The 27,662-nt window shown below is 44.6% G+C and overlaps 1 protein-coding gene and 1 long non-coding RNA gene across 2 annotated transcripts in view; one reads left to right on the top strand and one right to left on the bottom strand.

Annotated features, from left to right (window-relative positions):
- IL12RB2 (interleukin 12 receptor subunit beta 2) overlaps window positions 1–27,662 on the bottom strand; it is a 112,519-nt gene that overhangs the window by 17,416 nt on the left and 67,441 nt on the right. The window contains exons 10-13 of the mRNA XM_030206182.1: window positions 10,086–10,293; window positions 5,658–5,852; window positions 4,914–5,015; window positions 3,516–3,674 (exon numbers count right to left, since the gene is read on the bottom strand). Coding sequence (XP_030062042.1) covers window positions 3,516–3,674; window positions 4,914–5,015; window positions 5,658–5,852; window positions 10,086–10,293 — 664 coding nt within the window. The remainder of the gene's footprint in view (window positions 1–3,515; window positions 3,675–4,913; window positions 5,016–5,657; window positions 5,853–10,085; window positions 10,294–27,662) is intronic.
- LOC115472092 lies at window positions 1,084–27,655 on the top strand. Its single transcript, XR_003942465.1, has 4 exons — window positions 1,084–1,094; window positions 2,773–2,775; window positions 13,789–13,799; window positions 27,584–27,655. It is a non-coding gene; the product is annotated as an uncharacterized LOC115472092 (long non-coding RNA).

Genomic DNA, 27,662 nt, shown 5'->3' with positions numbered 1-27,662 from the left:
AGAGAAAATCAAAAAGAGTAATGGGCACAACCAAACTTGAATGGCCGAGATACAAGCATGGGCATGTGAACAGAGATTTTCTAAGGAACTATCATGGGCATAATTTTGGTTAGTGACCAGTTGAAGATTCTCTGAGGCAGAGCAAAATTTGCCCGAAATGTGATCCTATCGGGACTGGTATATTGAAACTGAAAGTTGAAACTCAATACTGATGCTGCTCACCTCCATTTTTTACAGATAAGTTGCATGTTTTTTTTTTCAATTCTGATCTGAGGCTCTTCACACTATAGTAAGATGGTCTTTTATATTTTATGTATTTTTGTTTTATTATTTTCTGCTGTATTAGTAATGTGTGGAATGTTTAAATTTCTGAATATCTAGAGAGAACAGTGACCAGCACCGCCATCTGGATAGCTAATCGGATAAAGTTGTTGCTAACTGGATAACTTCTATTAAAGCCTTACATCAGTTCTTCTCATTACTGATGTTTCAGATGAGCACATGGTAAAAAGAAAAAAACAAAATATCCAGCTAGCTAGCCTTACTGCTCAGACGGGAGAGTGCTTACCCAACATTATCCTGATCGTGCCTCAATGGGTGAGCGGTAAGTGCTCCCTCCCCCTGAAATGGGTGCACAGCAAGTGTTTCACTTGCTACACTAACAGAAATTGGGTGGAAAGGAACCGGTATCAAGTGATCAGTCACCACATCAAGGTAAGATGCTCCAAAAGAAGCCTTTATTGGGACCCAACACGGTCCGTGTTTCGGCTAAAACGCCTTCATCAGGGGTCTTGACAGGCGCCTTATATAACGTACTGTCAATATAGATCCACAAGCAAACCTTGACAAGCGTCTTGTGTAACGTGCTGTCAATACAAATGCAAAGGCGCGTTACACAAGACGTTTGTCAAGGTTTGCTTGTGGATCTATATTGACAGTACGTTATATAAGGCGCCTGTCAAGACCCCTGATGAAGGCGTTTTAGCCGAAACACGGACCGTGTTGGGTCCCAATAAAGGCTTCTTTTGGAGCATCTTACCTTGATGTGGTGACTGATCACTTGATACCGGTTCCTTTCCACCCAATTTCTGTTTGTGTTCCGTTTCTGTGGAAAGTGTGAATGCCACCTGGTTGTCTGTCACTTGCCACACTGCCATTTCTTTAAAAAAAGAAAGACCTGCCTTTTACCCACTGCAGTAAAAGGGGGCCTCGGTGCACGTCAAAAACATGTGCTAACGCCAGTGTAGGCCCCCTTTTGCCGCAGCTTCGTAAAAAACTTATGTTAGTGGTATGGGTCATAACGTCTATGGTTTCTCATACCTTTCCTTATCCCTACGCACATAAGACTCGAGCTTACTAGGGTACTAACGCCAAAGGGATGTCCCATAATTTATTTAATATTCCTACCCTGTAAGGCCTTCCTCCTCAATAGGTATTCCCCAATTAGGTATCTACCCCTGCTAGCCATCCATCAACCTTGTAAGTCCTTCCCCCTATAAGGCATCCCTGTCCTCCCTTCCCGCATAGCAAAAGTCTCTTCTGCCCGAAAATGCATCTTAGCATTCCACAAGGGCTGAGTCTTCAATGGGCAGGAGGGATGCTAGAGACCTACTACCTGCACCACTGCCACTGGTGAAAGATGTCAGTATATTTATTATGTTTATTTTATTCCTTCATAAACAGTATTTAAAATCACCAAAAATAACATTTTCTGGTCTCGCAGGCCACATAAAATTCAATAGTGGGATTGCATTCAACCCACAGGCCAAGAAGAGAGGTCAAAGTGGTTCCAAACAACTATTAAAACAGAAAGGAAGAAGGTTAGGAGGTGAAGAGCGAGGCAGGGGAAGGTAAGAAGGGGGGAGGGGGGAGGAGAGGTTAGGGTTAGGGTTAGGAAGGGTGGGGGGGAAATGAAGCGGAGATTGTTCGGGTTGGATTGTTTCGGTTAGAGCAGGGAGGAGTGAAGGGTAAAAGTGGGAGGGATTTGGGGGGGGGGGGGGAATGTGGGATAACATATGAGGAAGACTCAGTTCCCATTATTTGTTCTGCGTATTATGACGGGCTGGTTTGAAGTGGTTATAATGGGTACATGTATACAAAGAAGGCTGATGTATGTTGCCACTTTTCAATAATATATTAAGTATACCTTCACATAGGGAGGGGGGAGGGGTTAACATGGTTAAAAGGTTGATGACAGTAGATACATTCAATTGTTTCATATGTGTTCTTCTATGTAAACAGTTTATGGTTATATTTTTGGAGTGTATGCATTGGCTTGTCATCAATAACATTGTTATAAATTAAAAACAGAAAGGAATGCCAAAATTCATAAAGCAAAGACAACAGACACACTATAAAGAGGCCAAAGCCCAAATAAAAGCAAACTATAACAAAATAAAACAAGTATCAAAGCCTGTAGCATCCATCATGCAAGGTACAAAAACCACTGAACCCTACAGCTAGCTGCCAAAAGCCTGCTCAAAATAATAAGTCTTAAGACCTGTCTTAAATCGGGGCAAAGAAAGTTCCTCTTTTATATAAGGGGGAGAGTATTCCACAAATAAGAAAGCTGTATGACGAGTAAACTCATAACTCCCCTTAGCTGGTGGTGGGAGCACTAGGCGATTGGAATCCAATGAATGGAGTGCCCTACAAGGAGGGTACACAAAAACTAATGCTGACAGATAACTAGGAGCCCCCTACACAAATAGCCTTATGTGTAAGGAAAATTACACGATATGGAATGGGAAGCCAAAGCAGCTGCTTAAATAGTAAGTAGGAGTGCCTTACCCTTTTCACAAGGGCCTCTAGTAGTCATGTCATTTGCCAAGAGAAGTGGTGAAGGCACCATGGCTCTGACATCTTTTAAGCCCATGAAGACCCAACTGCTCTAGAATGGTAAGACATTGTAAGAGGGTTAAAAGGTCGGCACATTGCAGCTAGCAGCTCCAGGAACCCTCTCACACTGCCTACCTCAGGTGAGCATAATTTATTTTTTAACCCTCTTACATGTTTCTAAAGGAGTAGGTTAGAGAGGTGGAGATGCCTATCAGATAGGTTATGAATATCATTTTGATCAATCTTTTCATATTTAGTATAAGTAGGTATAGAATATGTACCCCACTGACATTACAAAACAGAAAGTTGCATTCTAAAGTCATGCCCCAGCTACCATGAAGAATTAACGGACACCTAGGCCATATTTGAGTTTTTTAACTACTACTGTACTTGGATATAATTCTATGCAATGAATGTTGTCCTGGGAGGGCCAGTGCTAAGGGGTGGCAAGGCAACTATTGTAATTGCCCCGAGCTTCCACAGCACAAGAGGCCCAAAGTCTACTCCAAGCTGAAGGAGGTATAGCCTTAAGATAGGTTTTGGGACCTCTTCTCCAGTTGTGCCCTAGGCCCCTGTGTGTCCTGGGGCGTGATCAGCAGACAGCCATGTACAAGGTTTCAATGCGGAATGCAGTGAGTGGGAAGACCTTACATTATCATTTAATACAGAGTACATACCGAAGACTTTCGGGGCAGAGTTTGAATTTTGTTCCTGTAAATATAATTTGTAACTAATAATGCACCCCATTTGCTGGTTTGCTGTAATGTCTTCCCACGAAACCAAAACACTGTTATCTTTTCTCTGTTGCCAAGATATTTGTGGACCAGATAATGGGGCTGCAAAATAAAAAATAAAATCTTAAAAACGATAAAACTGATCAATGATTAGAAGAGTTAAAAGATGATTATCAAAATCAATCAAAAGCAAATAAGCAAAACAGAGGCTGAAGTCAGTTATTTCTGAAGGAGAATATACAATTCAAGTCATCATGATACCATTTCTCTTAGCGGCTCTATATATTAATCAATACATTTATTTATTTATTTATTTATTGCATTTGTATCCCACATTTTCCCACCTCTTTGCAGGCTCAATGTGGCTTACAATACTTCATGAATGGTGGAATTACATTAGAAGAAGATAGACATTTTAAACCAAAACAGAAAACAAACATAAATCTCCCCTTCTCACTTCACCCCTATGCCTCAAGAGTTTCAAAAGCACACTATGCAATCGGGATGTGAGTAGGGTTACCATATTTGTCCTAAGGAAAAAGAGGACACATGACCTGCTCTGTCGCACCCCCGCCCCACTCCGTCACACCTCACCCTGCCTCCTGTCACACCCCCACCCTACCCCCGTTACTTTGACCCCCCCAAATGAACACCAGATTCCTTCTCTCTCCCCCCATGTATATCCCCTCCCCAATTTTCCAGCCTCCCTCCACCCACATGACTCCATTCACTACCCCTCCCCTTCCCTCCTGTACCTTATTGTAGTGCCCTGGTGGTCGTAGCCTCTTTGAGGCAGGAAAGAGTCCCTTTTTTCCTGAATGTCGTGGCTGTAGATCTCTCTTGTTCCTGGTGCCGATTCAAAATGGCTGCCGAGAGTTCAAGCAGTGACCTTGCAAGACTTCTGTGGAAGTCTTGCGAGGCCGCCAATTGAACTCTCGGCAGCCATTTTGAAGTGGCGCCGGGAGCAAGACAATCTGCAGACACGCCGGGGGGGGGGGGGGGGGGGGGCTCTTTCCTGCCCCGAAGAGGTCACTAGACCACCAGAGCACCACACTAAGGTAAAGGAGTGGAGGGAAGGATAGGACACCCGCCTGCCCATCAGCCTGCCTGTTTGTCTGCAAATCCGGACAAACGAGCAGGCTGGCAAAACCTGCCTGGATGACCGGCTGTGTCCTAAAAAAGGGGACATGTCCGGGTAAAACCGGACATATGGTAACCTTATATATGAGGGAAGGGGGTTCCCAATTTTTTTAACCTACATTATCATCTTCAGAAAGTTTGTACTTTTTAGAGACTGCTGCTTAAAGCCTAGGAAGAACCATAATAAAGTGTACACTTTACCTGCTTGTCTTGCGTATCCCCTTGTACATGAAGCCACACCTGCCCCCTTTTCAGAAAGCGCATACACACAAACAGAATGACACAAATAAGGTTTTATGTTCCCTGAAACAGAAATAAAAGTAAGACCCACGGATGCATCACCTTTTGTAATAACAGTCACTAATCCAGTCACTCTTACTTGTTTATATTGCACGGCTGGGCATACACAGCACTGCACGATAATCATAAGTATTTAGGTACAAGTCCCCTCCTCAAAGAGCTTACAATCCTGAGGCAAGGTGAAATACAGTGATTTGCCCTGGGCAAATCAGGGTTATAAAGATTAATCAATGACAGAAGGTAGCGTTCAAGTCCTGGCATCTTTGTACCCACCAGGCCCCTCTTGCTCCAAAGAATAACCTTCATCAGTACTGAGCCAGTGTGATTTGTGTGTGTGAAGGGCAGCAGCGCCCTGGATTTCACAGGTAAACACAAAATGTGCTCACTGCCCTCAAACAAGCCTACATTTTAAACTGTCCTTCTGAAAAGGTCTAAATACTTTTGACATACTTTTCACGTAAACTCCTAAATCAGGGGTCCTCAAATCCAATGGGAGCAGTGAATACAAACAGATCTCATGCATGTTCATTGTTGAAATCCTGAAAACCAGGCTGGGTTGTGGACCTGAAGGACTGGATTTGAGGACCTCTGACGTAAAGGCTATCTTACAAAAACAAAGCTGTAGACAAACATTTTCGTGATTACCTGCTATTAACGTAGATCGCATGGATGCAGGAATTTTAACCCAATTTAAATTGTGTTGGTCTTTGTTTGAAAGCTCTGCCCATTCCACTACATACACCGTAACTTGGTCTAGCAGTTTGCTTGGTGGATCCCAAGTGAAAAAGATACTGTCATTATCCCTTGCTACAGCCCGAGCATTACGAGGAGAAGGTAAACCTAGAACGAAGAACCAGCAAATTATCTTATGGAACTTATTCAATGACAGTCATGTGCTAGAGCAGGGGTGGGTAACCTTTATACACAGAGTGCCGCATGAATGTCAGCACTATCTGTAGCAGACCGCAAGTTTGCGTAATGTTAGAACCAGAAATGTACAGAGCTCCATAGACCTTCTGTGATAAATAAATAAGTCAAAATTTAACAAAAAAAACAATGGAAAAAAACAAAGGAGCTATTCTGAAACTAAGGGCCCTGTTTACTAAGCAGCATTATAGGCGCGTTAACATTTTAAACGGGCGTTAACCATGTAAGTGCCTACAATATCCTTATAGGTGCCTACATGGTTAGCGCGCACGCTAAGTGTAGGAGCATTAAAAAGACGAATGCACCTTAGTAAACAGGGCCCTAAATGTGAAATACAGTATTTAAAATCACCAAAAATATCATTTCCTGGTCTCACGGGCCGCATAAAATTCAGTGGTGGGCGGCATTCAACCCACGGGCCACAGGTTATCCACCCCTGTGCTACAGCCTCAGATGCAGTCCTTTTAATAATAGTTTTAATTTTCTAAAAGGAAAAGTGTTATTCCATTGTACAGCTTTAATACATATAAAAGATTCATTATTTAAAACATAGTAAGCGCATATTTCCCCACTTTTTCAACACAGGTTTTGTTGTCAATGAGTATCAGCATTGTATAATGCACAGATAACTACTACTACTACTACTACTTAACATTTCTAGAGCGCTACTAGGGTTACGCAGCGCTGTACAATTTAACAAAGAGAGACAGTCCCTGCTCAAAGAGCTTACAATCTAATAGACAAGTGAACGGTCGGTCCGATCGGGGCAGTCAAATTGGGGCAGTCTGGATTCACTGAACGGTAAGGGTTAGGTGCTGAACGCAGCATTGAAGAGGTGGGCTTTAAGCAAAGACTTGAAGATGGGCAGGGAGGGGGCTTGGCGTAAGGGCTCAGGAAGGTCGTTCCAAGCATAGGGTGAGGCGAGGCAGAATGAGCGGAGCCTGGAGTTGGCGGTGGTGGAGAAGGGTACTGAGAGGAGGGATTTATCCTGTGAACGGAGGTTACGGGCGGGAACGTAAGGGGAGATGAGGGTAGAGAGGTAGTGAGGGGCAGCAGACTGAGTGCATTTGTAGGTAAAACAAAGACATTTGAATGCTGGATCAATTTTTATAAGAAAAAGATGAGTTCTCATATTTTGACTTAAGATTTGATTCGCCCAACATTTTTTTTAGCCTCTGGTGATAAAATGGAGCTAAAACTCAGATTCAGAAATGCCATAAAACCTGATCTTCAGGGTGGGCTGCAGCACAGGGAAGTTCCAGCATCAGTGGCTGGCTTAAAGGAAAAGGTCAGTGGCACTGAAGGCAGGGAGAAAAGGGGCAGGAAGCAGCGGGACCAGGGAGGCCCAATGATCCTCATTGCCTGGAGGCCCAGATCACTGTCAGTTTGCCCCTGTATCTGCCTGAGTGTGCACTGTTATCTCATGCAGAAAACTCATGTGAACATAGGATGCCCGCGGTAGTGCACAAAATTGCGCAGAAGCTACGCTAAGTTATGTGCAAAGCATTCCGCACTTTATTACATCAGCTCCCTGAACCCTGACCACAGTGTGCTGCAGTTGAACGAGGGCAGAGATTCCCTTATCCCAGAGGCTATGGGGCACTGCCTCTACAGCACCCCCAGCCCTGGCAGCCCAGAGAGCAGAGATTTACCCATCAAACTGGCATCTTCATTGTGGCATCAAATTTAGGATTCTATGTTTGGTGATTAAAGTGTTGAATAAGATAAGCCCCCAGTATATAATAACATAGTAAATGTCAGCAGATAAAGACCTGCACGGTCCATCCAGTCTGCCCAAAAAGTGGGTTCCAATTCATGATTAAACACTGGCATACTTAATCGCCATCTCTCCATGCCAATATTTGGGGCACAGACCGTAGAAGTCTGATTGGCACTGGTCCTTCTTCCCAATTACTGGAGCTGCCTTCAAAGCCCACTCCAGCCTTGATCCTGATTTGTCGTTGCCATTTATGGGACCTAAAACATAGAAGTCCTCCCGGCATTGGTCTTACTTCCCTTCCCAACCTCTGAAGCTGCCTTCAAAGCTCACTCCAGCTATGAGGTCATTTAATTGGTTTTAATTAGAATCCTAGGCGCCAGCTCCGTGGGTGCTATAGGTGTTTGAGTACCCTCAATATTGAGCAAACTCTGTGTCTAGGGAGGGTTAATTTCCATTGGTTTTAGCAGCTCCAATCATTTTGAAAAGTTGGCTCCTATGACTGGAATCCATCCTTTTTCTATCTAGTGATCCTCTGTTTATCTCACGCATTCTTGAAATCTGTCACTGTTTTTATCTTCACAACCTTCCCTGGGAGGGCATTCCAGTCATCCACCACCCTTTTGGTGAAAAAGTATTTCCTGATGTTGCTCCTAAGTCTCCCACCCTGCAACCTCAACTCATAACCTCTAGTTCTATTGCTTCCCCATCTCTGAAAAAAAGATTAGTTTTGTGCTCATTTATGTTCCAGCTAGGGATTTAAGCACTAAAGATAAGAGTCAGTTATCTGTGTCTGCTGGATACACTTAATTTGGCATCTTCTGGTCTTTTCATATATTGCTACCTCCCTTTGGAATTCTGTGCCCATGGAGCATCATTTGGAAAGAAGATGTCTGATTTCTAGTAAATGGTGGCTTCTAAGGCTTGAATAATTGGACACCAAGGTCAGCAGTGGCGTTCCTTGGTCGTCTGCCACCCGGGGCGAATTGCCGCTGTGCACCCCCCCCTCCGGGTGCAGCACGACACCTCCCCTGGTGCATCACCTCTAAGCCCCCTCCCCCGGTGCATTCTTCCTACCTGCTAGGAATAGCCGCACGGCTGTCGGCTCCGCTGATTCCCTGCTCCCCCTGCCCCAGAACAGGAAATAACAGCAGAGGGAGCAGGGAATCAGCGGAGCCGACAGCCACACGGCTGCTCCCTGCACTCCTCCTGCCGCGTGCACCCCAGGCAGACTGCAATCACCGCCCCGCCCTCAGTACACCACTGAAGGTCAGATTTGGATTAAAAAAGGATTTTAAATTTCTCTTTCAATTATGAAAGAGTAAGAAGGCACTAAACCAAGTCAGATTAAATTTTTTTTTTGGAAGGGAGGGGGGTGAGAGAGAGAACCACCCTTTTTGAGTCAATTTTATGGTTCAACATTTTTCTTTTTGAGTCAATTTATAAGGAATTTGTTTACAGTACCTAACCGGTGAACTGGCCAAAAATGAAGTCTTTGCTCATAAACCTATCTATATATGAAAAGCACACCACTGGGTGGAGGAGTGAGGAGCAGGGGGCTGGGCCTCCAAGAAAAGCAGACAAAAGTTCCTTTGTAGTAGGTATGAACACTTTTATCGGAAATCAATGAATTTTACACTTCTTAAACATATAGAAAGGTCAATAAAGCTCCAGTGAAGCATAAACTGCAAATTCTACACAGGCAGCACATCTGTAAAATCTGCTTTAGAAAGGAGCCGAAGCCAAGGCCTAGCTAGACCATTGCTTTCAGAGAGAGCAGCATTCAGTGTAAGAAATGTAACGAAGGATGCTATATTGGAGAAACAGGCCAGATGCTTAAGACAAGATTCAATTTACATAGACATCACATGAACAATACTGGTGCCAGTAGGGTTCCCACACCTGTTGGTCAGCATTTTACAGGACCAGGACACTGTACCAGTGACTTCACAGTGAGAATCCTGAAAGGTAACTTTAAAACCATACAAGAACGTAAGACCTTTGAAGTCAGAATGATTGAATATTTTAACACCCAACAGAAAGGACTTAACAAGGATCTGGGGTTCCTAGCCCATTATAAACCATAAAGCTGTATGTCTCTGTTGATCACCCCACCCCTCACCTATCTACACCCATCCTGTTAGAATATCAATGATATGCTTTGATGTCCCCATGCATCCTCCTACCCACCCCCATCCTCCCACCCTGTCAGACTGTCATAGTAATGCTTGAATGTTTTCACTTATATACACTGTCAGCTAGCACATTTGCTTATTTCCGATCTGACGAAGAAGGGCAACCTTCGAAAGCTAATCAAGAAATGTATTAAGTTATGTCCAATAAAAAAGGTATCATCTTATTTTCTTTTCCATGTTTTATTTTGTTTGATTTCTATTGATAACAGAGAGAGCAGCAGAAACAGTGTTTACCTGAAATGTCCTCCTGGGCTATGCTGATGGCTGTGGGTGGGGAGTTTCCTCTGGCATTATAAGCTGCCACAGTTATCTTGCAGGCTGTCTTGTCAATGGTTTTTACAAACCAGGTTTGTGTGGTGATGTTCCATTGTACCTGATCTGGCTTTTGAAACGTCACTTTGTAATGAAGTATACTTCCTCTCGCTTCTGACAGGCTCATATTCTACAATGAAATACATAGTTTGTTTTCCCATTATTCCTTTCATTGGATCTCATAAACCAACCAGACCCCTGCTCTTCTCTCCTTTTCAAACCAGTCAAATCTAAACTACTGCTAAGGGTCATCTAAGGTAAAACTCTTGTGTCTCATCTGAGTTGTCTCCTAAATCATTTTACAGCCTGCTGCTTACAGCTTCTTGTGTACAGACCAAGGATCCAGTAGCGTAGCCAGGAATTTTCAACAGGAGGTGCGTCTGTATTTTATTTTTTATTTGTAAACTGCCTTAATGTGTCTTCACCAACTTCAAAAGGTGATATGGCTCTTAGAAGTGGCATATCCAATCAAGGTGCGTGTGTTGCATATGCACTCCCTGTCAGTCCCTCTTCTACTTCCCACAGCATCTTTCCTTCCCTTTCTGGCCCTGCCCCACACAGATCTGCAATTCCCTCCCTCCATCCTCTGCTCCTCCCTCCTACCGTACCCTAAAATCACCAACAGTCTTCGCTCAGGCAGCACCAATGGCAATGGCACTCATAGGCTCCATACGGCCTGCACCAGGGTTTTTCTCCAAACCATCCCACCCTTCAGAAAACAGGAAGTTGCATCAGAAGGGGCAGGTCAGTTCAGAGAGAAAGTCCTGTGCAGGCAGCCTATGAGTGCCACTGTTGCTGGCGCTGACTGGTGAAGACTGGAAATGATTTAAAGGCATGGGGGGAGCGGAGGGAGGGAGGGAATTTCAGATCTTTACAGAGTAGGGCCAGGAAGGGAAGGAGGGACTGACAGGGGGTGCATATGCCACACACACACCTTGATTAGATACACCACTGCTAGGAGCCACCAAAAAACATCCGATTTTGGTTTGATTCAAAGATACGGCAAACTATTCAGTGGTAAATTGGGCACCTAAAAATAGTTTTGTTTGTTCTAAAATTTGATATATCACCCTTTGAAGTTGGTGAAGATGCATTAAGGCAGTTTAAAAATAAAATACAAGAAGAAAGGAAAATCACAAAGTGAAGAGCACTATTTACTGCTATCTACCTCATGATAATAGGCGCTATCATCTCTAATATGTATAGGTAAACATACAAATATTTCACCCCCTCCTGTCTATTATGCACAGGTAGATCACAGACTCAAGATACGTTCCTCCCCTAGGTCATAGAAAATTCAATATTTCTAATATATGAACTTTTTCTGAATAATTTGCACTTTTGTATTCTGAAATCTGTGATTGGAAAACAACCTCAGAGGGTTATAAACAAATCTTATTTTCAGGATATCCACAATGAAAAATTCATGACACGTTTTTGTATCTATTTTTTTCTATAGGTCTCAAGTATAAATCAATTCATGGATCCAGCTTCTCATTTATAGGCACAAGACTCTGGAATGTACTCCCCAAAACCCCGAGGACTACGTACGACCACCTCAACTTCCGGAAATTACTAAAGACTTACCTGTTCGGAACAGTATATCCTACTGACCCAACTTAATTACCTAAATCCAACAACACAAAGAAACCCAAACTTTTATTGAACTTTATATTCGTTATATAACTTCCCTCTTTATGATCCCTTGATGTGTCTGTTTATATCTATTTCATTGTAAATAACTTCAATCTATATTTGTTTCTTCACCGTAGGCGGCTATCGCCTCACAGCACTATGTAAGCCACATTGAGCCTGCAAATAGGTGTGAAAATGTGGGGTACAAATGTAACAAATAAATAAATATAAACTTAAATCCCGTCACTCTAAGAGGACACAAGCACTGGACTTGATTTAGCCCTGCCCTAGAAAAATCCCACATCATTTATTGCAGTTTATATCCCTGCCCTAGACAAATCCATAATCCCATGGCATTTATTGCTAGTCTCTCCTCCTGTTTGAAGGTACAAGGGGGTTTGGGGGGAACAATGCTAGACCACCAGAGTTAGGTTTAGGGGGGGGTCACGTTGGGCCTGGGTAGGGTCCCACTGGACCACCAGAGTTCTATATATTTATGGTGGTGGGTGGGGGGTGGGCAGGTGAGGGGTCTGTGGGTCCACCAGACCTCTAGGTCCTTATGTTTTGGGGGGGGGGGGCGGTCTGGAGGTCCAGTGGACCTCCAGACCCTCATGACTTGGGGGTCTCCTCATTTCTCCTCAATGCCCTGGCAAACTCTGTCAGCTCCAAGCCGACATAGGGTTTCCCACAGGAGGAGTACCCTTGTTTGGCGTGCCACCCGCTAAGCATTAGGGAGGAATGCAGGAGCCCCTCTTTTGCATGCAATTTGCATTCAGAGCTGGCAAGCTCGTTATTTCATGCGTTCATTGGCTCTGAACATTGGACGGTAGCAAATGCAGTTGCTAGTCCAGCACTAAATGACCTCTAGAGTCCACATTTGCTTCTGCGCATCTGCATATCAGTGTTTTTTTTATTCCGTATAAAAAAAATATTGTTTAAGAGTGACATCTGGTGGCCAGATTTAGGTAAGCAGGAAAAAGGAGTAGGGCAAGCTGGTATCTTTCAATAAAGATTTGGACTCATACATATGTCTCCCTCATTATTTGGAAAGAGCCAGCTTGCCCTACTCCTTTTTCCTGCTTGTCTGATTATTGTAGGGATTGAGTGTACCTCCACCTTTGGTGGGTGCCTTCCTCCTTTGGCCAGATGCAGGTCTCACAATTGCAGGGCTTTGGCAGGGGTGTGCAGTTTATTTGAATCATATACACATACATGTCATTTTAGGAGTGGTAAAAGAAATCCCAGAATTTCATTATTTTTTTATTAGCGTGAGTTAATCTTACTTACCCCCCGCTTACTAAGCCATGCTAGCAGCTGCTGTGCGCTAATGCTGACACAGCCCGTTCACTTTTAATAGGCTGTGTCGGCATTGCCGCACTGCTTAGTGAACAGGGGAGTTAGTGTGCATTATTTAAGACTGGTATTTACTAATTACAAAAGGAAGATCGGAAGTGGCAAACTGAAACAAAATACCTTAAAAAAAGAAAGACATTTCCAGTAAACATCCTTTGGCTCCATTGGGAGCCCTGATGCATGGTCTTGCTCAGGACCATTATGGCAATGACCAGACAAAGTCTGCTTGGAGTGGATATAACCTGGGGGTGGGGGGATTCCTCAGATGGTTGCAAATGAAAGCTCATGGTACCAGATTCCAAACCTGATTTCAATCTGAGTTGGAAGTACAAAGGAGCAGATCAAGAAAAAAGAAGCATTCTGGAGGTGGGGGGTGGGGTGGGGTAAGGAACAGCATTCTACATTTTGTTTATAATTTACTGTTTATTAAATGTTCTACAGTTGAACATAAATAAATCAAATGTTAAATCAAATTGCAAATCTTATGCAGGCTGGCATAAGTTCCAGCTAACCTTCAGATGATCCATCAAAAGCTAAGGTAAAAAGATGAGTTTTCGGTAGGATTCTGAATTTTCTATAGGACAGTTCAAAACGGAGAGACAATGGAAAATGATTCTATAGTGCTGAAGCAAGGAAGAAAAAAGCAAAGTGACAGATTCATAATGTGCGACAATGGGTTCAGTAAAACCAATTGATCGTTTATTGATTAAAGCAAACGAATGAAGAAATAATGGTGTACCTGCATGCGAGACTTTAAAAGCCAAAACTGCAACTTTGAAATGGGTTTATCATTCAACAGGCAACCAATGAGGTCGGTAAAGCAATGGGGGTCACTTGATCCTGCCTCTTTGCTCAACACACTAGACGGGAGGCTGTGTTTGCAAAGTTTGCAAATGCTTAAGTTCGTTCTAGATACCCCAACATAAGCAACATTACAGTAGTCTATCCGTGAAACAAGAACAGCACAGAGAAGAGTGTGCAAAGTAACATCATCAAAAAATGTCCCAACAGATCTCAATTTATGCAGAATAAAGAACCCTTTGTCTTACAATGTTTGAGACTTGCTGAGTAAAAGATAGTTGGGAATCCCCAATTATCTGAATGATTCTTCTAAATGAACTGGTGTTCCAGAGAGATTAGGGACCTGAGTTGGCTGAAATATATGAGCAGTAACCCAGCATACAATGGGCTTATCAGAGTTAAACAGTAGATGGTTAGTTTGAAGCCAAGTAGTAACAGCATGATGTAAGCAAGCCTGAAAAGAAGAAAGGTCAGGAGTGTTGGAGATAGTATAATAAACCATTAAATTGTTGTCAGCCTAATAATACATTTATTTATCTATTTATTGAGAATACAGACTTCCAATTAAGCCCAAAAGTAACTTAGGTTCCTAGCATTATCTAACAGACTTGGAAGAACCCATGACCAAAACTTTTCCTGATCAATTTTATTTGTTGCATTTGTATCCCACATTTTCCCACTTCTTTGCAGGCTCAATGTGGCTTACATAGTACCGTAAACGGTGTTAACCGATTCCAGTGTGAACAAATACAAAGTGTGAACAATATCAAGGTGATATTATGGTAGAATGAGGTACATGTATGGTAAAGACAATTGGGGAGAACTTAGGGAGGGAGAGGAAGAGTTAGGGTATGTCCATTATGGTCTTTGGTTACGTTGTGCTGCAAATGTCCAGGTTTTTTATGTTGAGTCGGTGGGGTATGCTCTTCTGAACAGATCTGTTTTTAGTGCTTTCCAGAAGTTTGAGTGCATAAAATAAATCTACATACAGTGGAGACAGTGCATGTAGATAACCTCTTGTACTTCCATTGTGAATATCCTGAAAACCAGACCCAGAACACGTTTGGAAAGCACTGCTCTAGAAAGAAGGGTAAGAAGAAAGTGAGCGTGCAAGACTGTGCTGTAGAACAAAATAGGCCACTCTACTCCACTCCCTTGAAATTTGGCCATTCCTATGGGAGGCAGTTGAGGATATCCAAAATGTTTGAAAGAAGGATGTCCACACCTTCATTATGCCTCCGCTGACACACATATACCTCCCCCCCCCAAGGGACCTGCATACTGCCCCCCCCCCCACACAGGGATGGCCAAATATCAAAGGACTGGCATGGAGGAGTGGCCTAGTGGTTAGAGCACTGGTCTTGCAATCCCAAGATGGCCAGTTCAAATCCCACTGCTACTACCTGTGATCCAAAATCAAAATAAGTAAATAAAGAGGGTGTCAGAGGCATAGCAAAAGCATGGATGTCCTTCTCACAGAAACATCCACATTTTGGAAATCCTTAACTGCCGTCACAGGGGTGGACACATAGCGAAGGACATACTCTAAAAAAAAAAGACAAAAGTTTTTGAAGTTGTTTTTTTCGTGGTGGGAGGTGGTTAGTGACCACTGGGGAAGTCAGGGGAGGTCATCCACGATTCCCTCCGGTGGTCATCTGGTCAGTTCAGGCACCTTTTTGATGCTTGGTCATGGAAAAGAAATGGACCAAGTAAAATCAGCCAAATGCTCGTGAGGGACGTCCTTCTTTTTTCCATTATCAGCTGAGGAAACCCATCTGTTAACCACGCCCCGTCCTGCCTTCAGTACACTGCCAACACGCCCCCTTGAACTTTGGTCGTCCCCACAACGGAAATCAGTTAAGGACGCCCAAAATTGGCTTTCGATTATGCTGATTTGGGTGACCTTAGGAGAAGGACGCCCATCTCCCGATTTGTGTCAGAAGATGGGCGCCCTTCTCCTTCGAAAATAAGCAAGATAGTGTACAAACCCTTTCCCCATAGTTTTAAACAGAAATTTTCTCTAGAAATAGGCATTTTCCCCATAGTTTTAAATTGAAACCTTTTCTAGAGGTAGAAACTAAACAGCCCAAAACTCTTGTTCTTAAAGGCAGTTATTTTCTGTTCTTTGGCTGCTGGAGAGGTAGCTCATCCAGTGACCTCAATTAAGTGTTAATTAAGGTGTGGGGAAGTAGAATACTTGCATAGGTTGCTGAGTCAGCTTCAAAGAGCCTGTTTAAAAAAAGGCCCCTTAGATTCAAAACTATATAAAGAGGAAAGGTCTCACTGAACTTTCTTTCTGAGAGAAGAGGACATTTCTTTTTTTGTTACATTTGTACCCTGTGCTTTCCCACTCATGGCAGGCTCAATGCAGCTTACAAGGGGCAATGTAGGGTTAAGTGACTTGAGTCACAAGGAGCTGCCTGTGCTTGAAGTGGGAATTGAACTCAGTTCCCCAGGACCAAAGTCCACCACCCTAACCACTAGGCCACTCCTCCACCCCACTTTGGTACATGAACACTATTTTGCTTTGTGCTTTGGGAACTTAAAGATTGGGGTTTAAAGGAGGAATTGTAGGTTAGTGTTAGGCAAAATAAAAATATAAAAGGCAAATTTTATCAACTAATGTCTATAGTCTTTTCCACTTAGTTTTAAAAACTTTGTACCACAGCATTAACAGATAGAATCTAGCAGGCACTGACGAGTCGGAGAAACTTAACGAATTCTCTGTAAACCTGGAGGATGTTATGGGGCAGTTCTACAAACTGAAGAGTAGCAAATCTCTTGGACCAGATGGTATTCATCCCAGAGTACTGACAGAACTGAAAAATGAGCTTGCGGAGCTATTGTTAGTAATATGTAACATCCTTAAAATCGAGCATGGTACCAGAAGATTGGAGGGTGGCCAATATAACGTCGATTTTTTTAAAAGGTTCCAGAGGAGATCCGGGAAATTATAGACCAGTGAGTCTGATGTCGGTGCCGGGCAAAATGGTAGAGACTATTATTAAGAACAAAATTACAGAGCATATTCAAAAGCATGGATTAATGAGACAAAGTCAACATGGATTTAGTGAAGGGAAATCTTGCCTCACCAATCTACTACATTTCTTTGAAGGGGTGAACAAACATGTGGATAAAGGTGAGCCGGTTGATATTGTGTATCTGGATTTTCAGAAGGAGTTTGATAAAGTACCTCATGAAAGACTCCAGAGGAAATTGGACAGTCATGGGATAGGAGGTAGTGTTCTATTGTGAATTAAAAGCTGGTTAAAAGATAGAAAACAGAGAGTAGGGTTAAATGTTCAGTATTCTCAATGGAGAAGGGTAGTTAGTGGGGTTCCCCAGGGGTCTGTGCTGGGACCACTGCTTTTTAACATATTTATAAATGACCTAGAGAGATGGGAGTGACTAGTGAGGTAAGTAAATTTGCTGACGACACAAAGTTATTCAAAGTCGTTAAATCGCGGGAGGATTGTGAACAATTACAAGAGGACCTTACGTTACTGGGAGACTGGGCATCTAAATGGCAGATGACGGTGTGAGCAAGTGCAAAGTGATGCATGTGGGAAAGAGGAACCCGAATTATAGCTATGTCATGCAAGGTTCTACGTTAGGAGTCACGGACCAAGAAAGGGATCTAGGTGTCGTCGTTGATGATACGTTGAAACCTGCTCAGTGTGTTGCTGTGGCTAAGAAAGCAAATAGAATGTTAGGTATTATTAGGAAAGGAATGGAAAACAAAAATGAGGATGTTATAATGCCTTTGTATTGCTCCATGGTATGACCGCACCTCGAATATTGTGTTCAACTCTGGTCACCACATCTCAAAAAAGATATAGTGGAATTAGAAAAGGTGCAGAGAAGGGCGACGAAAATGATAAAGGGGATGGGTCGACTTCCCTATGAGGAAAGGCTAAAGCGGCTAGGGCTCTTCAGCTTGGAGAAAAGGCGGCTGAGGGGAGATAGGATAGAGGTCTATAAAATAATAAGTGGAGTTGAACGGGTAGATGTGAAGTGTCTGTTTACGCTTTCCAAAAATACTAGGACTAGGGGGCATGTGATGAAGCTACAATGTAGAAAATTTAAAACGAATTGGAGAACATTTTTCTTCACTCAACGTGTAATTGGGCTCTGGAATTCGTTGCCAGAGAATGTGGTAGGGGCAGTTAGCTTAGTGGAGTTTAAAAAAGGTTTGGACGGCTTCCTAAAGGAAAAGTCCATAGACCATTATTAAATGGACTTGGGGAAAATCCACTATTTCTGGGATAAGCAGTATAAAATGTTTTGTACTTTTTTGGGAACTTGTCAGGTATTTGTGACCTGGATTGGCCACTGTTGGAAACAGGATGCTGGGCTTGATGGACCTTTGGTCTTTCCCAGTATGGCAATACTTATGTACTTATGTACTTATATGCAACCCCTGTCAGACCCAGCTTCCCCCTACCCCCACCTGCCCGTATCTTAAAATCATCTCTGCTACAGTCTTCGCCCAGGCAGTGGCACTCATAGGCTGCCCACCGGGACTTCCTTTCTGAACTGTCCCACTTCTTCTGACACAATTTCCTGTTTTGTGAAGGGCGGGACAGTTCAGAGAAGAAGTCCTAGTGTAGGCCACAGGCAGCCTATGAATGCCGCTGCCCGTGCGAAAACTGCCGCAGAGGTGATTTTAAGGTACTGGGAGGAGGGGAAGGGGAGGGGGTCGTCGTCGTGGGGGAGACGGGGTCACACTGGAGACGCACCCTCTGTAAAAACATTTCTGGCTACACTACTGCCCACAGTTACATCAAGTCTATGGCCGGTGTAACTGCAGGTGCCTCGACACTATGATGTGCTACTATTTGTATAACGAAATCCAGACACTCAAATGCTGTTATAGAAAAAATGTCTCTCCATCCAGCATCAAGGCAACTAAAAGGCGATGTCCACTAAAAGAATTACCCCATTTGTGTTTCACTTAGGTAAATAGAGAGAATGGCAATATGCTACTGGCAGGGAGTTGGGGAAAATGAACTCTCTTTTACTTGGTGTTGGTTAGTGTGGGGGGGTTTTGAGATGCACATGTTGGCAAGCAAGGTAATGTGTGCTCATCACAGAGACTGCATTACAGCAGGTGAGTAAAATAAAGAAAACCTTGTGCCCTGCATGAAGAGCCTTTTAGCATGCGCAGGAATCTTTAGTGTACATTTCAGAGCACAGGTCCCTTAGAGGGACTTTTTTTTCTTTGTCTGTTCTTACAGAAAAGGAGTTGTTGGACTTTTCACAACAGAGAGCATAATGTGTTTGTCAAGATAAGGAGTGAAACTGAACCACTTGTGTAGCTCATCCTTCCAGGAGTGCTCAAAATAGTACAGGCCAAGGTGTTGGTCACTACACTGAGAAGATTTGATGCTGGTGCTGGTGAAGGGAAGGAGAAGCCTGCTTCTAGCCACTAAGCTCCTGCAGTAGATACAGGTGGTGACGCAGGATGCTTCAGGCATTTCTCTAAGTGTGAGCATAGCAACGTTTTTTTGTTGTTGTTGATGTTCTATTTTGGCTTGTTTTGTTCTGAGAATAGCACAAACCATTTGCAAACAGCAGGCACTGTTCCTAAATAAAACTGCTTCTATCGTCCATTTTGTTTTGAAATGAAGTGAAACAAGCCTGTTTCACTGCATTTTTTCCACCTCATTTCAAAATGAAAGATCCAGAAGGTGTGGAGAGTGTCTCTGCTCTGCGGGAGTAAACCTCTCACTCTGGGTCTGTCTCATGGAGAGAGTGAATGAAGACCCTAGTGAGATGTGTGTCTGTCAAGTGCCTATTCCAGAGGTTCCCCTGCCACTCTGGAGTTCAAAGGATTGCAGAGAAAAAGTGAAAAGGAGTTAAAAAGGAGAGACTCGTATTTGGAGGAATCAGGGCGTAGCCAGACCTCGACAGAAGAGGGGGGGCAGAGCCCAAGGTGTGGGGGTCCCATTTTTGGTTGCCTCGTTGCTGCCGCCCTCCTGCTGCCACCTCTGCCCCCCCCCCCCCACCGCTTCTGCCTCCCCGCCATCGCCGCTGCTCCCCCTCCCACCACTTGCTGCTGCTGGAAGGTACTTTGGCTGGTGGGGGTCCCCAACCCCAGCCAGCTAAACCGTTTGTTCTGCACTGGTCTTACATTGCTGGTGCCCTGTCCTGCTTTCAGCGCCATGCATGCTCATTTTAATTAAACTGAGCATGCGCAAGCCTTAGCTGGCAGGGGTTGGGGACCCCCACCAGCCAAACCAGGGGCCCTAGAGCCAGTTTGAGGGGGCCCAGGCCCCGTGCCCCCCCATAGTTACGCCACTGATCAGTACCAAAATGTTAACATTTGCACTGTTGATGGGTTTTGGTCCCAGTTTCCGTTACGCTGGGTGCATTCCTCGTTGTGCTATTTGAGTATCTCTCTGGGTGGAGCGGGCTCTAATTTGTATGATTTGAACTATAAGTCACTGATTAGCCAGCTGGTTCAAGATTTTGATAGCTGGACCAAGTTAACTCTTTCCTGGTTGGGTCGTATTGAAGTATTGAAAATGATGATTTTATCTCGCTTATTATACCTGTTTGCAGCATTACCGGTGATGATACCGGCCCGGCCCAGCATTTATTTCATAGGTTTCTTTGGGTGGGTCAGCATTCTCATGTGGCGCGTCATATTTTGTGGTTAGGGGAAAAAAGATGGCAGCCTGGCAGTGCCTAATATGCGTAGGTATTATTATTATGCTTCCCAGTTACGGGCGATTCTGGTGTGGCAAACGCAGGAAGTTAAGCAATGGGTGGAGTTTGAACAGGAGGGGGAGGATGATATTTCATTGATGCATCTCCCATGGCAGCCTCTGAGCGGTCACTTGGGGGAGGGATGGGGAGGACTCTTTTGAGCTTTAACTATGAAAATCTGGAGGGCATTGCAGGCATTATTCCTGGTACACGCTTTTGATGTATAACGTGGAATTTATCCCAGGGAGAGGTCAGGCTTTGTTTCAGAATTGGGAAAGGCAGGGTTTGGTATGTATGGATCAGTTTTTTAATTCTAATTGTGTGGGTGGGGGTGGGGGAGGGGTGCAACTCTTTGAGGAGTTACAACAGCATTAGGGATGTGTTCCCCTCCTATTTACAAGTTAAGCATTATCTTCGGGCACCCTGGGTGTTGGCTGACTTAGGCAGGGGTAAGGGACAGTTTGAATTTTTGTTGGGGCCTGCAGTGCAAAATTTCCCAGATTTATCAATGCCTGAATCAGTGGTGTACCAAGGGCAGGGCAGTGAGGGTGGTCCGCTCCGGGTGCATGCTGCAAGGTGGTGTAGGGAGCAGCCGCGTGGCTGTCGGCTCTCCCAGTTCCCTGCTCCGTCTTACGCAGTGGCGTACCAAGGGGGAGCGGTGGGGGCGGTCCGCCCCGGGTGCACACCGCTGGGGGGTGCCGCGGCGCATGCCTGCTCCGAGTTCGCTAAGCTTCATCGCTCATTCGCTGCAGCTCCCTCTGCCCTGGAACAGGTTACTTCCTGTACTGGGGCAGAGGGAGCTGCAGCGAAGCGAAGTTTAGCGAACTCGGAGCAGGCGCGTGCCATGGCACCCCCCCAGTGGCGTGCATCCGGGGGGGGGTGTCATTTTGCCGGAGGGGGGGGAGGTGTCATTTAGCGGGGGGGGGGGGGGGCGCATCAGCGCTCCGCCCCGGGTGCCATCCAGGCCAGGAACGCCACTGGTCTTACGTTACTTCCTGTTCCAGGGCAGGGAAATGGTGGAGCCAACAGCTGTGCAACTGCTCCCTGCACCCCCAGGAGGTGATGTGCTAGGGGGTGGAGCCACATGGAGGTGATGCACCGGGTGTGGAGCCACATGGAGGTGATGCGCTGGAGGAGTGGAGGTGATGCGTCAGGAGGTGCGCAGCGGCGATGCACCCTGGGTGGCAGCTGACTTAGGAATGCCACTGGCCTGAACTGTAAAGGGTACCTCAAGTATACGATTTAGTGGGAGGATGATTTGGGTAGGGCGCCCATTTTAATTGTGGGAAATGGGAATAAGGTTCTGTTAAGGTGATATTTACTCCTGTGAGACTGGTTAAAATAGGGATCTGTTTGGGAGATCTATACTGGAGGGGATGTGCGAGTCAGGGGACTTATTGGCTTTTGTGGTGGGACTGTCCTCTTGCCCAACCTTTTTGGATGAGGGTTTTCCACATGTTCTCTCAGATCTTGCAGGAGGACCTAGAACCACGTGTGGAATTTGCTCTTTTGAAAGTACAGCTTCACCAATTGGCTGAGAGTTCGGATCTGCTGTAGCACCTGGGGCTGACTGCAGCTAGGATGGTAACTGCTACTACTTTGAAATTGCCTCAGGTTCCCGGCCTTTCTGCAGTGGTGCAAAAATTGGACCAGTGGTATGATATGTATCACCTCACGGCTCCTCGACGTTATCGATACTGTATCTACACTGGAAATAGACATGCGGACTCTTAATGGTTGAGAGTTCTTCCTCATAAGCTTTATGTGTGGTTGGTCGGGGGGGGGGGGGGGGGGGGTTGGTTGGCTTGGGTTAGTTGCTGAATAGTTAGGTTATTCTTGTATTAGATAGATGCACTGAAGAAACCACTACGTATCTATCTTGTGCTGTGTTTTTTTTGTTAATGATGCTGCTTTAATAATAAAGGTTTGTTAAAAAAAAACCCATTTGCACTGTTGATGACATTTTCCCCCTAGCAAACACTAATTTTGGAGCATGAAAGCTGCATCTGTAGTGTCTTTGTGGACTTGTTTCTAGTTAAATACTTTAGGCCCTGGAGGTGAATTTTTCGTTTCTGTTGAAGAGCCTATGCTATGATTTGCAAGAGGTCTGTAAGACTTAGCCCATCTGTGCTGGGAATGGAGGCTATATTACCATAAAATAAAATAATTTAAGCAAGGGGGGGGGGGGCCCATGGGAAGCCCCTCTCTACTGGTTATCATGTTACTGCAAACCATGACTGTTATTCCAGTGTTTATTTCTGGTGTGTTGTCCCCTTCTTGGGATTCTTTCCAGATACTTTCACCCCTTTGCTCGAAGAGGTCCAGATTTCTGTCACAAAATCCCCCAGCTTTCCATGTCTGCCTGTGATACCAGTGTCAGGCTCTTAGCTGATATCCAGTGACTGCACCCGGGCCATTCCTGTGGTGTAAACGATGCTGAAACTCCTTACGTACCTAGGAGACATGCTGGTGACTCGGCAGCTGCATCCCAGTGCTAGGAGGAGGTTCTTTCTATTTCTGCCCTGAGCTTCCAATTATTAGTCATCTGAAAGTTTAACGTTTATACTACTTTCATTTTGACTTATCAAGAGAGTCAGTGTTGGGGGGGGGGGGGGGGGGGGGAAGTAAAACCTGGACTGGCTCAATCCGTCCTCCTTTTTCTGGAGCCATAGGGTAACCCTTGTCACATAAGAAACCATCAAATCCAAGAGTAGGTGTGAACCAAAAAGACTTTCACAGCCGAATGAGTAGTATATAAATCTTTATTGGGCACCACTCTTGCAGCAGACCTGACACGGGGTCATGTCTCGACAGGAAACACCCGTCTTCCTCAGTAAGAGCAAAAATGGTATGAGTTGGTGCAGAAACGAAACAGTGAAATACCAAAAACTTATACCACTATAAATACTATGGTATCCACAAAGATGCCGTCAAGCCCATAACAGTGGACAAAATACCGCTACAGAACGGGTGGATTGACAACGATCTGAGCCCTTGGGCCCCTAACCAGATATCAAAAATGATTAAAATAGATGAAAGCTAGGGGAGATTGGGCTCCCTATTGCTGTGGGCCCTCGGGCACTGTCCTGTTGTTCCAATGGTCAGTTTGCCCCTGTGTTAAAGCAAATTAGATTAACACAATATACTGTAAACTGTTTTTTAGGAGCCGAGAGACTGTACTCTAGTCTTAGGTCCTGTTTAGGTGTAAACAGACAGCATGCATCAGTAATGCTGACACCCGGAGAGGTGAACTATTTATTTTATTTATTTATTTGCTACATTTGTACCCCACATTTTCCCACCTATTTGCAGGCTCAATGTGGCTTACAGAGTACCGCAATGGCGTTCGCCAATTCGGTTGATAACAAATACAGGTTATATTGTGGTCTAATGAGGTAGGTGTGTATCAGGCACCATGAGGGTCGAAAGGAATGTAGATTGTATATTGTCCAGTACGATCATTGGTTATGCTGTGTTGCTGGGTGTGGGGATTTACGGTGGATCGGTGGGGTAAGCGTTTTTGAAGAGGTTGGTTTAGATGGTCATGGCAAGAGCAGTTGCTGAAAGAGGGCATAAAATTATTATTCATGCAAGCTAAGAATCTTTGCTTATATGTGACCAAATGAGAAGTCAGTGGGAGAGTCTTCCTGCTTCAAAAATGTTTCTGGAGAGCTGCTGTCCATTTATCTAGGACAGAACATCAGTTTATAAGGGGGCGGGGGATTTTCGATCCGCCTACATTGAACACACTTACTTCATGCACGTTTTTGAGGAGAAACTTCCTGTGCTGTTTCGCTCTTAAAATTAGCCAGGGCAAAGAGTGCGTTTTAGTCCATGGACCTTGCACTTGCTCTTTGAGTGGGCGGCAAGGGGAGAAGGCCAGAATGGCATTTGAAATTTGAATGTACATGCACTATTTTTTTCTCAATACATTTCCAGGAATGCTCCCCTTAAGGTGGCTGTCCATGTGCCATAGAACCCGCACACACGTTTTGCTGCATTTGAGGAGCACAATTTTCAGTCAGATCATTTCACCCAAGTAAATATCTTGAAAACCACCCCGATAAAGGCTATTATAGCACAAACAGAGAAATGACATGGCAGGCCTGAGGCCTGCAAGGAACATGAAATAGGAAGCAATTTATACAATAAAGCTGGCAAACAAAATGAGTAACAGGCGAAGCTGAAAAACCACCGAGGAGTGCAGAACATGCCGTTTTCCCGAAGAGATGTGGGCTGCGGTAAATTCCCAGAAGCCTTACACTCAGCACACCATTAACCCTGTCAGAGGCACACACCAGGAGCTCATCTATACTACAGATACAGTAAAGAGAGCAAACTCTTTCTTGGTATGTTGTATATTACATACGTGAGGTTTTTGACTAGAACAGGGGTTCTCAACCCAGTCCTCGGGACACACCCAGCAAGTCAGGTTTTTAGGATATACTACTACTGCTACTACTACTTAACATTTCTAAAGCACTACCAGGGTCACGCAGTGCTGTACAATTTAACAAGGAAGGACAGTCCCTGCTCAAAGGAGCTTACAATCTAAAGGACAAAGAATGCAGTCAATCAAATTGGGGCAGTCTAGGTTTCCTGAATAGAGGTAAATGGTTATGTGCCAAAAGCTACATTGAAGAGGTGGGCTTTGAGCAAGGATTTGAAGATGGGCAAGGAGGGGGCTTGGCATATGGGCTCAGGAAGTTTATTCCAAGTATAGGGTGAGGCGAGGTAGAAAGGGCGGAGCCTGGAGTTGGCGGTGGTGGAGAAGGGTACTGATAGGAGGGATTTGTCCTATGAGCAGAGGTTACGGGTAGGAGCATAAGGGGAGATGAGGGTAGAGAGGTAGTGAGGGGCTGCAGATTGAGTGCATTTGTAGGTTAGCAGGAGAAGTTTGAACTGTATGTGGTATCTGATCAGGAGCCACTGAAGTGACTTGAGGAGAGGGGTAATGTGAGTATATCGGTCCAGGCGGAAGATAAGACACGCAGCACCCCCACTGCCCAATGAATATGCATGAGATACATTTCCATGCAGCATCTCCATTGTATGCAAATCTCTCTCAGGAATATTCATTGTGGGTAGTCAAGATGGAACACAAATGATGACAGTAGAGCACCAGCATGGTAGAAGAAGGTTTATTGAGAAAGAGTAACTCAAAAAATATTCTTCCGCCATATTGGTGATCTATTGTCATTATTTTTCCTCCATCTCAATGACCGATTGGTTCTTTTTTGCCTGTCCTTTAGACTGTGGTCTATTCATTGTGGGTATCCATAAAACATAGCTGGCTAGGTGTATCCTGAGCACTGGGATGAGAATCCCTGGTCTACAGTAAACCTCAGAGTAGCAGCAGCATTTTCCTAAGTCTAAAGTTCTGGTATTAATAAAAATTAAAACACATGAAGCGACATTTTAGAAAGAGCATACAAACTGGAATTGAGACATCTAGGCAGTGGCACACCTACCTTGGTTGCCACCTGGGGTGGAGCACCCCCCCCCCCTTTCTCCAGGCACGTCCCCCTGTCCTCCCTCCTCTGAGCAAGAGGGTAAGCTCAGCAGTCGCACAGCTGCCGGTTCCGCCGGTCCCCTGCTCCGCAACAGGAAGTTGATGTCAGAGGGGGCAGGGAACCAGCAGAACCAACAGCCGCGCGACTGCTCAGTGCAGCCCTTTGCTGCCTGCACCAGAGGCGGACCACCCCCACTGCCCTACCCATCTCAAGATGTCCTAGTATTTTAGAACAGGATCCACTGATGTAGAGCCTGTACATGAAAAAATGGATGTTAAAGCACCAGTTACATATGGTGGAGCGGCCATTTTAGAATCATAAAACATCTAAAATATCAATGGGTCAAAAAGGGCACATAGTCTTGACTTTCTTGAGGTGAGGACCCACTACTCTTTCAATGACTACATTCTCACTATACTGCTTTCTCTGTCTGCCAGATTTCAAAAAAAGGAAAGAGGTTTGCCAATCTTGGTCCCCACTTCCTTTCCTTCTCGCGAACTTGCCTCTGATCAGCTGTCCTCCCCTGAATCCTTTCTTTTAGTCTGGACTCTTCTCCACCTTCACATTTTCTTTTGCTTTATGTTCCTTTGATCCTTGACAGTTCTCTCTGGGATTCACTATTCCAAACTCTTGCTGATACAGTGACTTTTTTTTTGTTTTGTTACATTTGTACCCCGCGCTTTCCCACTCATGGCAGGCTCAGTGCAGCTTACATGGGGCAATGGAGGGTTAAGTGACTTGCCCAGAGTCACAAGGAGCTGCCTGTGTGGGAATCGAACTCAGTTCCCCAGGACCAAAGTCCACCACCCTAACCACTAGGCCACTCCTCAGTTCACTAATCTCTTAATAGTAATAGATTTCAACTGTCACATTGATAATCCAATTACATCCTTTGATGAACAACTTTTCTCCTTAATCGCTGACATAGGAGCCAACTTTTCAAAATTATTGGAGGTGCTGAATTTTACTTTGCACAAATTACCAACTGGTCAGGGAGGACTTGTGGGTACAAGAAATTCTAGGGGTAGCACTGCAAGTCCCATCAGTCTCTCTTCCTTCGAAACCTCAACTCATCGCCACAGTTTACCATCCTACTCCCAGACCATCTACACCACACTCAACGCTATGCCTTCCAGTCTGCCCTGGTCCATCTATACAACCCATATTTTCCCCCTCCAAGCCAGTCCTCAATAGTCTCTCTTCCCTACCTAACCTGTGCACACCATAATGCTCAATGCTAATGAGATGCAAGTATTGGACTGTGCCTGGCGCATGAACAGAGGAGTTCTGTGGTAAGCTCAGCTCCTGTACGCATTCACCTGGCACAACTCGAATGTGAAGCACACATTGGCATCTGTTTTCTGTGTCCTAAATTTATGCGTTTTAAACTTTTTTTTTTTTTTTTAGCTTGGACGCTTATATTTGAACGCAGGAAGCAGATGCCAATCTGTGCTTTCACTTTTGGGTCTGCTGTGACTTGCGCATA

Source organism: Microcaecilia unicolor, chromosome 6 (genome assembly GCF_901765095.1).
Source record: "Microcaecilia unicolor chromosome 6, aMicUni1.1, whole genome shotgun sequence".
NCBI classification, from domain to species: Eukaryota; Metazoa; Chordata; class Amphibia; order Gymnophiona; family Siphonopidae; genus Microcaecilia; species Microcaecilia unicolor.
This window is presented reverse-complemented; position numbering and strand designations above follow the sequence as displayed.